Source organism: Propithecus coquereli, unplaced genomic scaffold, assembly GCF_000956105.1.
Source record: "Propithecus coquereli isolate 6110/MARCELLA unplaced genomic scaffold, Pcoq_1.0 Scaffold46, whole genome shotgun sequence".
In the NCBI taxonomy this organism is placed as follows: domain Eukaryota; kingdom Metazoa; phylum Chordata; class Mammalia; order Primates; family Indriidae; genus Propithecus; species Propithecus coquereli.
Genome location: NW_012150396.1, coordinates 6,392,456 through 6,407,469, shown reverse-complemented (window position 1 = coordinate 6,407,469; position 15,014 = coordinate 6,392,456). Strand labels below are relative to the sequence as shown.

Below are 15,014 nucleotides of genomic sequence, written 5' to 3'. Positions count from 1 at the left end.
CAGGAGGATCGCTTGAGCCCAGGAGTTTGAGGTTGCTGTGAGCTAGGCTAACATCACGGCACTCTAGCCTGGGCAACACAGTGAGACTCTGTCTCAAAAAAGAAAAACTGAAACTTTAGGTACCAACTTGTTGGAGTAAGAAAGAGTGACTTACACATTCTTGTTTATTGTACTTTTTATAGTTACAGTTTTTCCTCTGCATAAATCTTGGCAGAGATAATTCATAGGAGCATAACTCCAAAAAAATACTTGGAGGAAGGACCCAGAACAATGAAATAATTATTGGTTTTGAAAGTGAGCCATCTGGAATTTCAGAGTGTGAATTAATTACTGTATATTGTGTTTTTTCACCCTTACGTATTCCCTTACTTGTTTTCTTCCCTTCCTTCCTAACTTCCACCCTCCTCCTAACACACAGTATTCCCAATTCTCTAGATTTTTAAGTAAAAAAATATGTGTAAGTGCTATTTTATGCCTTCGTCAACATCATTTCCTATCTGGCAGGCTATTGTCCTTAGCAACAAGAGCAAAAATGAGCCTGCGACGCAGTAATTGCAAGAAGAAAGAATAATCCTTTTTAACGAAGGGTTAACTATTCTTGTCTTTCCCATGGCTGCATAGTGTCTACGAATTGTTACGATACCAATTGTTGATATCTGTTCATTTCCTCAATGGCATTCATGTGATGAGCCTTTATATCAAGGCTGTCCTGACAAAGTTTTACATTTGTTTTTGTAAATTGCCTCATTAGAATATTATACATCCCAGTAGAGAAATGCTCTCACTATACACACGCACTTAAGTTTTCAGCCCTATGAATACGTATTTGGCTGATACATGTTCATTTAAAACCCATTCAGATTTTCACACCTGGGGAATTTGGAAAGAACAGTGTAGAAGTCATCCAAAATCTGCACCACAACCGGATTCATCTTTGAAAAAGATTAATGAAAAATACAAACTGAAAGTCACTTTCAATAATACATTTAACAAAAGAGAATGATTTTCTTAAGAAATCTTTTTTCTATAACCTTCAATTTTCCCCTATAAAAGGATAACATTTTCTCGTGCAACAGCAATACATTGAAAACAAATACTTCAGCTGTTTGTGAAAAGAGAGTTGTTTTTAAAATAAAGTTTGAATGAGAATCTGGGAAACAGATTTGTCACTTAAAAACATTAGCCTTATGTAAAAGAATTGTGGCGTGTCTGAAAGTTTTTTTTTTTTTTTTGGAGACAGAGTCTCACTCTGTTGCCCGGGCTAGAGTGCCGTGGCATCAGCCTAGCTCACAGCAACCTCAAACTCCTGGGCTCAAGCGATCCTCCTGCCTCAGCCTCCCGAGTAGCTGGGACTACAGACACTTGCCACCATGCTCCGCTAATGTTTTCTATGTATTTTCAGTTGTCCAGATCATTTCTTTCTATTTTTTGGTAGAGATGGGGTCTCGCTCTTGCTCAGGCTGGTCTCGAACTCCTGACCTCGAGCGATCCCGCCTCGGCCTCCCAGAGTGCTAGGATTACAGGCGTGAGCCACCACGCCCAGCCTTATGTCTGAAAATTAATACAAAAGAAAATCTAAGCAAATTCTAGGAAAAAAATGCAGAGTATAGATAGATAGAGCTTTAAAAAAGACCGAAACCGGGGTGGGGGACCTGTGGCCTTCTAGGTCCTTAAATGCAGCCTTTTGACTGAATCCAAATTTTATAGAACAAATCCTTTTATTAAAAGGGATGCAGCAGAGAAACATGAAGATTTTCTTGCCTCCTTTGGTGCTTAAAAACTGGATAATATTCATTTTAAACTTTTATTTAAATATAACATGTATACTAAACAGTTCATAAATCACAAGCATTTGACGTTGCATTTCTCACAAAGTCAACACACCCTGTGAAACCAGCCTCCAAACCAGGAAACTGAAAAACAGAATCTCAGAAGCCTCTCCAAGTGCATCCTTTGACTCACTGTGACCTCCTCAAGTGTCACCGCTCTCCTGACTTACTGCGCTCCTATCATCAGGGTAGTGTAGATTGTATTAGTTTGGCTGGTTTTGGACTTCATACATGTGGAATCATAGAGCATGGAGTCTGTATGTCTGGCTTATTTGTCAGCTTTATGTTTGTGCGATTCACTGGTGCTGTTAAATGTAGTTGAGTTTGCTCATTCTCATTACTACACACTATCCTACTTTGGGAACATAGCATAGCATTCTACTATTAATGGACATTTGGATAGTTTCCAGCGTTTAGCTATTCTGAATAGTACCACTATGAACATTCTTGCACATACCTGCCTCGGTGCACAAATGTACACATTTATGTTGGGTACATACTCCTAGGAGTGCAATCGCTATGTTACGGGATGTCTGTTAGAAATCTTGAATCCTTGCTGTTGTTTTTATCTTCCAGTTTTCCAAAGTGGTTATACCAACGCACACGCTCACCAGTGACCTTTAAATTTTTGTCGTACACGTCCGTGCTCACAAAGGCAGTTTTCGAAACCAGGTTTCCGACTCCAATAGCAAATGCTCTTTTCCTTTTACCTAAGTTTTATTTAAAGGTAAGAACTTGGTAACAATTCTCTTTTATAAATTCCATGATTCTTTCTAAGATTTTCATTCTTTGTTCACTCAGTGATTTTCCTTTTTTATACTGGAAAACATATTTGTGCTGAATAGAATTTAATAGGGTTAACAGTGTATCAGGGGCTTCATGTAAATATGTATCTTCATTGAATCCAGCCTCTTCTATTTTTTCTGCATGGGTAAAAAGAATGGCAGTGTAATTCTTCCAAGCATGTCCCAGAAGTTCCTGAAAGACAGAAGAAGTTAAATGGCTATTTGCCCTGGACGATACTCTGCAAAAATGAGCAAAGGAGTTATGATGGTTCAATAGAGAGAGGCAACAGATCCAGGTGTCATTGTGTTTCTGAAAGCTGATATACGAGCAGGAAGTGACGATGGGACCAAGTATTGGAAACAAAGAGAGGGAGAAGGTGGGATTTCCAAAAAAGGTCTAGTTCTCCACTTTATTTTGCTATTATAATTGATGATGTATATACATGACCTCAAAACTACATATTATCAATGCTCCCTATGACATACCTATACTTACAATATTCACTAATGATTTAAACTTGTCTCTTTAATGGAAACAAGCTGACTCTCTTAGAACCACTAAATTTCCTTAAGTCAGAGGACGTTGGTTGGCCAAGGGAATTGTCCTATCTTTTATTTATTTGTAGGAATGTTGTGTTATCGTCATCGCTAAAAGCATCTACTGAGGATTTAAAATTACATAATCTGGTTACAATCTTTCGATTAATCAGATGACAGGCAGTGGAAAAAGCTGAGATCAAAATACATTTGGTGATTTGGAACAACTGCAAGATGTTACCGTGGTTCTCATCTTCCTCACTTTACATGCCTAGAATCAGACACAGTTTATCAGACGACTTCCTCTAATGTGGTTGATAAATGTTCCCTGATTTAGTAATATGGTTATGTAATAAATTCTTGTTTGATTAGTGAAAATAAGCTGATATAAAGCAGAAGCAACAGCATGTGGCAAACTGTTCACGCAATACGAAAGGCATCTGGAAATGACCATTTAACTCTTTTAATATTTCCAAAGTTATATGAAATCATGGCGTGACAGTAAAATTACATTTTCCCTCCATTCCAGACACTCCCATTACTGAAATATTTCCAAAGCTGCTACCAGTTTATCAGAGCAAGAAAAATATAAAATGCCTAGAAATAAATGTAACAAGAAATATCCAGGACTTCTAATAATCAGAAGAAAGAAAGAAGAAAGAGCTATCATTTAGCACCAGTTATGCTCATCACTTTACAGTCTTTCTCTCTTTTGAAGCTTAACGGATTCTTGGTGGAGATGTTACTATGTCTCCATCACCACATGGGGAAATTGACAGAGGCTGAATTGCACGTGTTAGTGTAAACTCTGGTTTTAAAAAAATCTTGAAAAATTTGAAAGACAGTCTGGGAAACTATTTTCAACGTATTTATCAAATACAGGATTAGTATTTATAATACTGAATAACTGAAAAGAAAGAAAGAAGGGAAGAAGGAAATGAGGAAGAAAGAAAGAGGGAAGGAAGAAAGGGAAAAAGGAAGGAAGGAAAGAAGGAAGGAAAGGAAGGAAGGGAAGGAAAGGAAAGAAGGAAGGAAAGGAAGGAAGGAAAGGAAGGGAAGGAAGGAAGGAAAGAAGGAAGGAAGGAAAGGAAAGAAGGAAGGAAGGAAAGAATCAGGATATGTAAATCCAATATGAAAGTATTCATGAGAACCGTGGGACAAATATTTAAACTTAAAAATATCTCACGATCATGGTTACCAATGACAACTCCTGACACAGTCTGGCTTTTATCAGAGTCAGTTATTTATACATCTATCTTTACAGCTCGGCAGTGGGCTCTTTGAAGGCGAGGCCCATGTCTTTCCTTATCAATCAAAGCTTCTAGCACATTGTAAACTCTCAATAAATATCGGTTGAGTTACTTTAAAATTTATCACCATCTCAAATAGAAGGTTTAGAGTTCTATGATTTGTTTTGAGGGTTTAGTTTTGAAGTTTAATTAATCTTTGTGACACAGTATTGCAATTTCCTGTAAAGCTTCTCTTTTGCTCTGCGGTTCATTATCATGGCTTTGCCTGCACTCTGCACTTTGTTTTGTATGCAGGGGCACTCTCTCAAGGAATAGATCCAAAATTTCTCCTCATATCTGCTCAAAATTGGACAATCTACACCATGCAATAATTGCATATTTCTGCTTCTCTTAATATTAATACCTTGTTTCATGAAAATCTGAATTAACTTTTCAAGATCAGTACATTAGGGGATAATTATTTTAACAGAAAGACTCTAAACTTTACAAAAGAATTTTTCAAAGAAGTACTCTAATTAGTATATTTTATGTGCCTTTAAAACACAAATTTATTTGCAACATTTTAATCAACCCAACTTTTAAAGAACATGACTCTTGTCTAAATCTAAGTATTCATGCCATGTCAACGCCCCATTTTAGCTAATGGTGACATAGTAAAATTAGCAGACCTCCCCCAAATCCATACGTTAAAGACCTAACCCCCAGTTCCTCAGAATGTGATCTTGTTAGGAAATAGAGTTGTTGCAGATATAATTAGTTAAGATAAGGTTATTAGCGTGAGTCCCTAATCCAATGTGATTGGTGTCCTCATATTAATAAAACAGTAAAACTTGCACAAAGACACAAATACAGGGAGAACACCATGTGAGCATGAAGATGGCCATCTACAAGCCAACGAGAGAGGACGGAACAGATCCTTCCCTCACAGCCCTCAGAAGGAACCACCCCTGCCAACACCTGGATTTCAGACTTCAGCCTCCAGAACTGAGACAATAAATATCTGTTGTTTAAACCACCCAGTCTGTGGTACTTCGTTATGGCAGCCAGAGCAAACTAATTGAAAAAATTAATAAAATGCTAGATATATTAGATCTGGGCTCTGAGAATAAAAAGCTTCCTGGACCATTTGCATCGGAATCACCTGGAAAACTTGCTAAAAATGCATCAGAACATTTAGGGCTGGAGCCTGGGAATTTGAATTATAAAAAGCACTTACGCCCGTAATCTCAGTACTTTGAGAGGCTCAGGGAGGAGCATGGTTTGTGGCCAGGAGTTTGGGACCAGACTGGGCAACAGGGGAGATTGTCTTTACAAAAAAATTTTTTTTTTTTTTTAAAAACACTCCAGATTATTTATTCCTTCTGCAAATATTTATTGAGAATCTACTTTGTTCTTGGCATGTTCTACATGCATGGTAGGAACAAAGTATAGAACAAGACAGATAATATTTTCTGTTTATATCTAGTGGAGATTCTTGTGTACTAACTAAATATAGAGCTGAAGAAGGGGACAGACAGGGAAAAAATATTCCCAATTTGTTATGAGTGTTGCGATAGAGATCATGTTGGTGCTACAGAGGTGGACATTTAGGCCATTTGGAGGTGGGGGTGGAAAGTGGGGGTCAAGAGGAGAGATCAGGAAAAATTTCCTGTATGGGACGATGCCTTGAGCTGACGCTTGAAAAACACATAGTAATTAACAAGGGAATTACCATAAGCAAGCATGATTGGGAATTGCTAGCATTGGGATTTTATTTCCATACACATAAAGCCATTGATCCTTGATCACTCTCATCCTTGGAAGTTTATCAGATTCAGAGCCAGACCTGATATTCACCCAGCACAGCACTGTGTGGTCACACTGATTGTCAGACGCTGAAGTGTTCATATACAAGTTAGTAAATAGCTTCTGCCTTTAACCCTTTGAATGCCATCTCCAACCTACCCCCGATATTTATTGCTTGAAGGCTGGACCATATTTGTGATTAAATATTTTCAAAATATAGTACCACTGTACCATTATAAATGTGCATGCTAAATAAACTATTTGGCACAAACAGTCCTTCCTTGTGTTATACATCATGACATAGGATTCTTGCTAGATTAGTATTTATTGAAGTAAACGGTTTAATGTTCACAATAGTCCTTTTGTTCTTGGTTTTCTGTATTGTAACACTAATACATCCCCTTTTTGTTTCCACCAGACGTTTCCTATGCTTTCAATCATGCTCTCCTTCAGAGAAGATGAGTTAAAGCACGCAAGGACGATAGATTCGTAAGTTCCACCCCATTTACAGGTTCCTGTGTTCAACCACTGGGAAGTTTTTACGTGTTTATAATTATTTATAAAAGGATGCTAGTATCCTAAACTGTGAGAGAAATTGCACTTTTGAATTACTGCCAAAAACAGAAGAGAGTGGTTGAATTTAGTTGTAATCTTTAGGTTGATTTTTGGCCAGAAAATAGTTGAATATTTGAACTTCGTGTCACTTGGTGTATAGTCATCGTGTTAGTGGCCAAACATGTTCTCTACGGACACACAGAAAGAATAATCACAGTTGATTGATACTTCATGTAAAAATCCAAGAGCAAGATAAGTTAATGTAAGTTATCTGGTGTTAATAATTTAAATATAGGACTAAGCTAGATGGAAGTTTTACAATCAATCATGACTTGTTTGGTTTCAGAGTGCTAATGGGTACGAGTCCATTCTAGTCCTTTTGGGACAACTAGTTAGGATATAAACTTTGTTTTCCAGGAATTATGTTCATTTTCCCAGGACCTCACCAGCCCTGCCCCATTTGTTTGTGGTTGATGAAATCATAGCATCTGGACTTTTTAGGGGGAAACTGTAAAAAAAAGCCAACTATTACATCAACTGAGAAAAAATTATCATGGAACAGGAGGACAATAAGGGCCATTTTTTATATTTTATGCTATTCCCTTACTCTCACCCCACTTTAACACTCCCCATTTTCCTTCTCAGAGAGCCAAAGCCGAATGATAAGACCCCATTAGATCAGAGTCAGAGAATATGCAGCCTTCGAGATCATCTGTCCAAACCGCCACATTTCACAGATGAGGGTATCGAGGCCTTGTGATGTCAAAGGGCTTGGCCAACGCCACATAGCTGGTCACTGGCAGGCCGGGGCCTACAACAAAGCTTCCCTGTACGTCAGGCCCGTGTTCTTTCCGCTAAACTGAGCCTTCTCAGTTTAACTTTACTAATCCAGAGAGTTTTTTTCACAGATTTTTTTTTCTAAATAAGTTACTTCTTATAGTTGTAAATGGGGGCCATGTAAATTTGATTTCACTCTCATTTTCTTCTGAAGCCCATCAAGATAAACCTAAAGAAGGTTATTTCTGCAAATAATATGTTTTAATTTTAGGAGAAGACAAATACTAACAATAACAATGACCAGAGCTAACATTTATTGTGCCCGTGTTGGAGTTAAAGCATTTTCTGGTAACACAGCATGAATCCCCAAAGTAACTCAGTGAAGGAGGCGCTGCTGTCGTTCTCAATTTACCAGTGGAAACTGGGGAAGTTACTTGCCCAAGATCACAAAGCAAGTAAGTAGCTAAGTAAGGACTCGAATCCGCAGAACCCCTGTTCGTAACCTCCCTAGTGTGCCACCCACACCTCACGGTTCATTAGCCTGAGCACTTGTCACAATCTGGGCAGGGATTCTAACAATAATAACGAAGGCAACAATAATAGTAATGCGTTATCATTTTCTGTGAACCTACGGTGAGCAGGCACAAGGCCAACCATGTTGCATCCATCAGTGCTGATGCTCAGAACTCTTTAACACAGGTAAAATTGTCCCCGTTGTACAGGTAAGGAGCTGAAACCAAGAAAGTCTTAGTAACATTAATAGTCATTTGCCTGGAAAGCAGTTAGGCTTGTTTTTAAATTAAATTCTATCTAACAATCGAGCCCATGACGTTCATTTCATATTTTCAGGCCCTGCACTGGTCTTTCTGAGGCTTTTGTAGACACACTCATCATCGACATCAAAAGTCGAGTTGTTGATTATGAAACAAAAATACACGCTTGAAGCCTGCTTGCACACGGTAACAACACGTAGCACCGTAATACCGGAAGGAGGATGGACTTTAGTCACTTCCTGGGTTCAATTCCTAGTGCGGCTCGGCTGCATGCTGGCTCTCTCCTTGACGTGACTTTATTATATTTTATCAGATCCATTATTTGTGGATTTTTTTTTTAATATTCGAATGACATTCTAGATAACATTCAGATGAATTTTTCCCTTTATTTCCCAACTTTGGGGAGATGACTCATGGATATCCCGGCATTTTACTGTAAATTAATAAAGGCCTAACCCAAAGAAAAAGGGATTATTTGGGGGAAATGTTTCGATTGTCACAGCTGGCAGCCTATAACCCCTCTGCAAAATGTCGGAGTACAAATTGGAAGAGATATTTAAAGAGACAACGGGGAGGCCCAGGAAAGAAGAGGCCACTTCTCTGGGACTTGCCTTACAGACACCTTCCATGGCAGGCGTCAGCGCCTCTGAAAAGGGAGAAAGAAAAAGAGAGAAGGCAGATGCTCCGTTCTCCATTTTGCATCATCCAGGAAGGAAAAGAAATCCAGGGTGTGCCTGAGACTGGGGCCCCGACAGCTTCTTGTTTCTCCCTGACAGCTGCTCGTCCTGTTGGATATTCAGACGTTCCGCAGCTGCTCCCAATCTGTGAGCACAGACAGATGGCGGCCACCGGCGTCCGGGGCACCTTCAGGAAGAAGGTTGTAAACAGCTCGCCTGTGCTTGGGTCACCAGCGACCAAAGACCCCGGAGTAGGTCTGCAGTGCCTCCCGGGGGTCACGGGCCACCCTGAGGATGACTCAATCTTGGCTGCTGAGTTTTCTTGGGAGACACAAGTTATTTATTTGTGAAAAAAAAAAAAATCTGGATCTGAGCTTTTCCCTAGCCCAACTCCTGTCTGCCTTCAGCTCCTGAATTGGACACTGATGTAGGGACGGCAGCTCTGAGAGGAGAAGCTTTATGCCAGACACTGTTTGAGAAGACCAGAAACACGTACGAATCGAATTCACTTGTATTTAAAAAGGGGGGGCGGTGACAACATTGTTCCAATCCTAAAACTAGAAAACTCTATTTTCAAAATGTATGTCGTGTAAAATAGCCTCCTCGGCTCAGCCTGGGTCTGTCCTAGAGAACAACACTGGGACATATGGAGAGAGTCAGAGCAGCTTTGGAGAAATAGTTGTTTATGCGCTTACTGAGTTTACCAGATAGCAGCCATCTCTAGCTTAAGCTAAATGTTTATTTAATAACAGCTTTAAATAATTTTTTAAAAAGCTATCTAAAAATTATACTGATGGCATGGATACAAGTTTCCCACTACTTGATTTCTACCAGAAACCTTGTTTGAAATGCAGGCTTTAATTGTTTGGGGGAGGTTTATGGGTTTTCTTAGATTCCGTATTATTTCCTGATTGCAATCATCCTCTCTTCTTTTTTACTTTTGTATGGCATGCCCTTGGTTTTTCAGGAGTTGGATGATGAGGATTATTTTTTATATTCTTGTCACCCTAATTTTTTCCACTAGTTTCTTGTGATTACACATATGGCTTTTTTTTTTTTTTTTCATTCTCAGAAACATGCACAATTACTGAAAAACAAAACGTGTGTCTGTCATTTAGAACAATCTTATGTTTTTACCAGTTAAAGGGAAAAAAGTCCTTCATTAAAGCAAAGTATACTATCTTTCTGAACGTTACAGGGCTCACATCAGCATGGTCTGAGGTTGGACCAAAACAGAAGTAGCATTTATCACAAATTCTTCTTGAATGGAAAATGTCTGTTCTCTATTCTTCCTATAGTTTACCTGGGAAGCTTCTAGTAGACAGGGCTTCTCTGAGCTCAGTAGCTCAGTGAGGCTCCTGAGTGATGCTAGTAAAGTCCAGCAGTTAAATTTGGGTGGACTCAAGACCAGGGAATCAAGAAATGGAAGAGAATGGGGCAGCTCAATGAGCACTTTGCAGGAACTGTTAGTAATAGTCCGTGCGGGGCTTGCTCATACACCCCCCATCCCCACATACGCACGCTTCTCCCTCCACCTCCTGGCTGTAGCCTCATCCAGGACCTTAGCCTGCTCCTCTGAATGGAGCAGGACCGGCTCTGGACCGGCTGAATGAGCGTACAACTTAGTGACTTGTAATGAATGAGCAAATAGGGACAGACCACTAGGGAAAGGCGGCATATGCTATTTATGCTCAACCTGAGGTCCTTCTGGTCTTGTCATGGCGGGAACGGAGCAGCCACTGAAGCTACAGATGAGGAGACAAGCAGAGCATCTCAAATTCCTACCTTTTTTCCTAGAAATAATGCATAGCTCTCCCTCGAATGTCTACCATGCTATAAGTGTTATAAAGCCCCCCTCACACATTTTACTACTAGTGCATGGTCTTATTCGGGGTTATTTGTCTTGCCTACACCGTAAGCTCTCTGAAGGCAGGTTTATGTCTCTTGATCAACCAACAGGCTCTCTACAGACGCTCAACAGAGGGTCCAGTGACCGAAGTCTGTGAAGGAACACCCGTTTGTTGGCAAGCTGTGAGCGATCGTCCCTGTGATGTTGAGTGGACGCACGTCAGTATTTGAGTTCAGTGATCCTGAAACCCGTTTCGAAGAAATATATGGAAAGTTATGAAAATGTAGAGACGCAGGCTCCACTCTTGAGATGCTGTTTCAGGAGGACTTGGGCGAATCTGCGTTGTAAACAAACAGCCCAGTTGATTCTGATGCAGGCGGCCCGGCGACCACATTTTACAAACTTATTCAGGTTTTCAGTTCTTAAGAGTTTGAGGCTTAGTTAACCTCTGAAGTTCAGTATCTCAATTTTCCCATTCAACCCAGTCGTAAAATGACTGATCGAATTCCTGTAAAAGGAAATCGTAAAAATGACTCTTGGGAGAAATCAAGTAATGTTTACTAATGATTCTTATGTGACCAACACTTTGTGGTTTGGACTACTCTTGTAACCAGATGTGCATGATTCTTTACTATTAGGATGCCGTCCTCCAAACGGGAATAATGACATTAGCGTAACTCCATGTTTGTGTTACCTGGATCATCTGGACCGGGTAGGTGGCGTCCTGTCCGCAGAAAGGCACGTCTGCTCTCTGGACCAGCAGCGCAAGGTGGAGACCCTCTTGCCCAAAGTGACGCGCCAGAGCGTCCCTGACCTCCTGCTTCACGTTCTTCTTGCTCAGTCTGCTGTGCGGATAGCCTGGAGTGTCCAACACCCGCACCTGCAGGGTGACCTCCTGGCCCCTTCGGCGCATGAAGCTGCGGAGGTGACAGCTGCAGCCCAGGCTACAATCTTGGGTCACAGAGCATGGAGCGAAGCTGCTGAGGAAGTCAGCGCTTCCCAGCAGGATGTTCCCAGCAGAACTTTTCCCACTCTGAGTCGTGCCAAAGAGGGCCAGGTTGATAATCATCTTGCTGGGGTCTGCCATGGCTGTGGGTAAACAAAGGCACAGCATAAGCATCTGGCTTCCCCGTTCCCGCAAGGTACAGCTTCTTACCCAGTCTGGAGCACTCCAAGGACTGTCCCAGGTTTGCTTTCCCCGCAGTCACGGTGACTGCATGGAGGAGCGCTCCATTAAAGAGGAGACAGAGGAAGTACTGAAATATTAATAACAGGAGGGGTTTACAGTGGGAGGGAGAGAGAAGTCAAACCCAGATAAGAAAAGGAGGAAGAGGCAATCATTGCAGGAAAAAGAAAGAAAAACTTCGAATTACATGAAGATAATAGAAACCATGTTTAGGAGAAATATGTCAATGCGTCAGCAGGGTAGGTGAGTTGGTTTAGGAATGGGTATTGAAGTTCCTGAGCTCAGCGACGAAGCCAACAGCACTGCTTGAAAATTATTCCCAATTGGAGGAGGAGGAACAGGACGGTGGGAGAAACGGCCCTTCTTGCCTCTTTAGCGACATCCCCCACCCCGGAATGCACAAGCGGCATCTGCAAAAAATCATCTTTCCTGGCTTCCTGGATGCTTTTTTCCTATGAAATATGAATGATGTTAAAGAAGACTGCTGTTTCTGTTTACCGAACATTTTTTATAATCAGACAACGTTCTGATGAAAATGAAAACTACTTAAAATTTATGTTAGGAAATAATTAATAGATCATTTCCACGGTCCATCATTGGAAAGTTTTGTTTTTTTAATAGACCAAGTAAAGCCCAACACATTGCGTGGCTCAGGTAGGTGGGAGGAGAATCTCGAGAGAGTCTATCCCAGGTATAAATCTGTAAAGTGTGGTTGATGTTTTGTGCCGAGCATAGCCCCTTCTAGCATTTTAAGATCATCAAACATTCACTAGATTTATAAGTTCTGCCAATTGCCGAATGTGCTCCATCTGCTGATTCAGAAATAAAGATGTTTCAATATTGCATATTGGTTATTTTTGCTTGTTACCTATAACTGTATTGCACAGTTTTAAGTACCGCAGGCCTTTCTTGTCCTCTAAATGTCCCTCACCCCTAATATCCCCAGACCCCGAAGTGAACACCTGGAAGGAGCCTCACCCCTCCATAAAAAAGACACTCGTTTTGGGGTTCCCTCCACTTCACACCAGCTCCCCCGGCTCACTCAGTTGTACCAGCTGCCTGGAGAAGCAGCCAACCTGTTTTTAGCCCTGAATCAGAAGTGTCATATTTTTAAAAAATTGATTATGGAATCCCAATCAGTTTGCTGTGTGTCTCTTACCTTTTCCGGTCTTGAAAATGCTTTCTCCACAAAGACGTCCCTTGAGTTGGTACAGTTGTTCCTCGGTATGCACTTTAACCTTCTGACAGCATTACTGTACCGCTCTGGGACTGATATGTGTGCATTTCATTTAGTTAACCTGTTACCAGACATCCTATTGTAAACGATTAGTCATCTTCCTCTAAGCAGCACTGACGCTTGTGTATCACCTGACAGACTGGTAGTGTTACCTGGGCCAGATGAGCAGATGGATTTGTAATTTTAGTAGATACTTCCTGAAACTTCTATCTTTAAGATTAAATTCTTTTATTTAATAAGTAAAACTGTATCTGTAGCATAAAGAAATGCCAGATTGGTAAGTATGAAACAGAAATTAGACATTCTATAGCAATGGTTATATGTTTTTTCATTTTAGTTGTTGAAAACCGTATTACTACTACATGAAAAGTTTCAATAAATAGATATGTAATGTATGCACAATAATAGATACTGACTTCACAACGGTATTTAGGTTCATCAATACTGTTCCGAATTTTCTAAGGAAACTATTTTGGCTATTTCCATATAATTAAAATTTATTATCATGTATTAAATGATGAAATAGTTAGCATGATTATATCAGCACATACAGTTTTCATATTAATTTGTGAGAGTATATTTAAGGAAAGGAGTAAAATGAACTATAACTTGAAGTCAAATACATTTTTTCTTAAAAACGTGGGATTTATTTTCTCGTAAAAGCTCAAATTTTATTTTTTCCATATCTTAGCATATAACCCACACTTTCCAAAATACTTTTTTAATGTGTTAAGATGTAGAAACATTAGTATGGTTATATCTGGTTCATCTTCTCTTATATCTCTCAAAAAGTCTATGAAGTATGTATTTCTGGGTGAAGGGAACTTGGAGACATCTGGAATACCTATGGCCTCATGGGCAGAGAGTTAAAAAGTCTTCCTCTTGTGTGGCCGTGACAAGGACAGCATGAACTGGCTTCATTCACCTGACAAGCACGTTGGCTTCCTTGAGTGAAGCAAAAAGAACCTCCCCCAGGTGGCAGTAGCAGCCTGCTTCCTAAGAAGTGATCTCGAACTAGAATGTATTTTAATTTTCTTCTTCAAACTAAAAACCGACGTTCTTCAACAATCTGCATTAACAAATATTAATTGTGTGAGGGATTTTTTGAAGAAGGGCAAAGCCAAACCTTCCTTCCTACGTTCCTTGTAGAACATAGCAAGCGTAAGTTAGTTTCTCAGATGCTCCACTCCAAAATCAGAGTTTGAATCATTTGCTGAATACAACAGTTGAGTGTTTCAAAAATAAAGTTTAAAGTTCATAATTATGAGTTTCCATGAGATTGCAAAATTTTTAGATAATTTTTCGTATGTCTAGTGGTTTTAGATTTGAGTCAACTTAGAGGTCTTACAGAGGGGTAATTTATTAACAGTAGATGATGTTGAAAGGTTGATTGTAAATTCTTTTCCGAAATGAAAGAACAATTTAAAAAATTACCTTTTCACCGGCTCGGCTAAATATAATGTAGTAGGGATGAAAATGTATTAAATGTAAGAAATGTTCAAGGGTACTCGGATAGCTGGCTCCTGAATTCCTCTTAGGAAGAAAACTGCCTTTGGGAGAAGAGTTTGATTCGCTGCTTGAGCTAGAAAAGGGATCCGGAGAATATGAGCTCAACTCACAGCAAAGTACTGTAGTAGCCGGTCTGCTGGTTATGGGGGAGAACCAAGAAAAGAGTAGGGAAGGTCAGGCTATCAAAGGAGCAAGGGAGAGAGGGAGGAAGAAGAGAATAAGAACTATCACACTACAGTGGGGCAGGACACTAGATCTCAGTGCT

General features: G+C 40.0%; 1 protein-coding gene across 1 annotated transcript; it reads right to left on the bottom strand.

The window, feature by feature from the left end:
* Window positions 1-2,546: 2,546 nt before the first annotated feature.
* Window positions 2,547-11,904, bottom strand: GIMD1 (GIMAP family P-loop NTPase domain containing 1). The gene is made up of 2 exons (XM_012655119.1): window positions 11,512-11,904; window positions 2,547-2,807 (listed from the first exon to the last, which is right to left on the bottom strand). The coding sequence occupies exons 1-2, from the start codon at window positions 11,902-11,904 to the stop codon at window positions 2,547-2,549; spliced, it is 654 nt and encodes a 217-aa protein (XP_012510573.1).
* Between the last annotated feature and the right edge of the window lie 3,110 nt (window positions 11,905-15,014).

Excerpts from the sequence above, each read along its gene's own strand:
- GIMD1 (XM_012655119.1), bottom strand. The coding sequence starts at position 11,904 with ATGGCAGACCCCAGCAAGATGATTATCAACCTGGCCCTCTTTGGCACG. Across the intron at positions 2,808-11,511 it reads ACCCGGTCCAGATGATCCAG|GAACTTCTGGGACATGCTTG; the intron begins GTAACACAAACA and ends TCTGTCTTTCAG.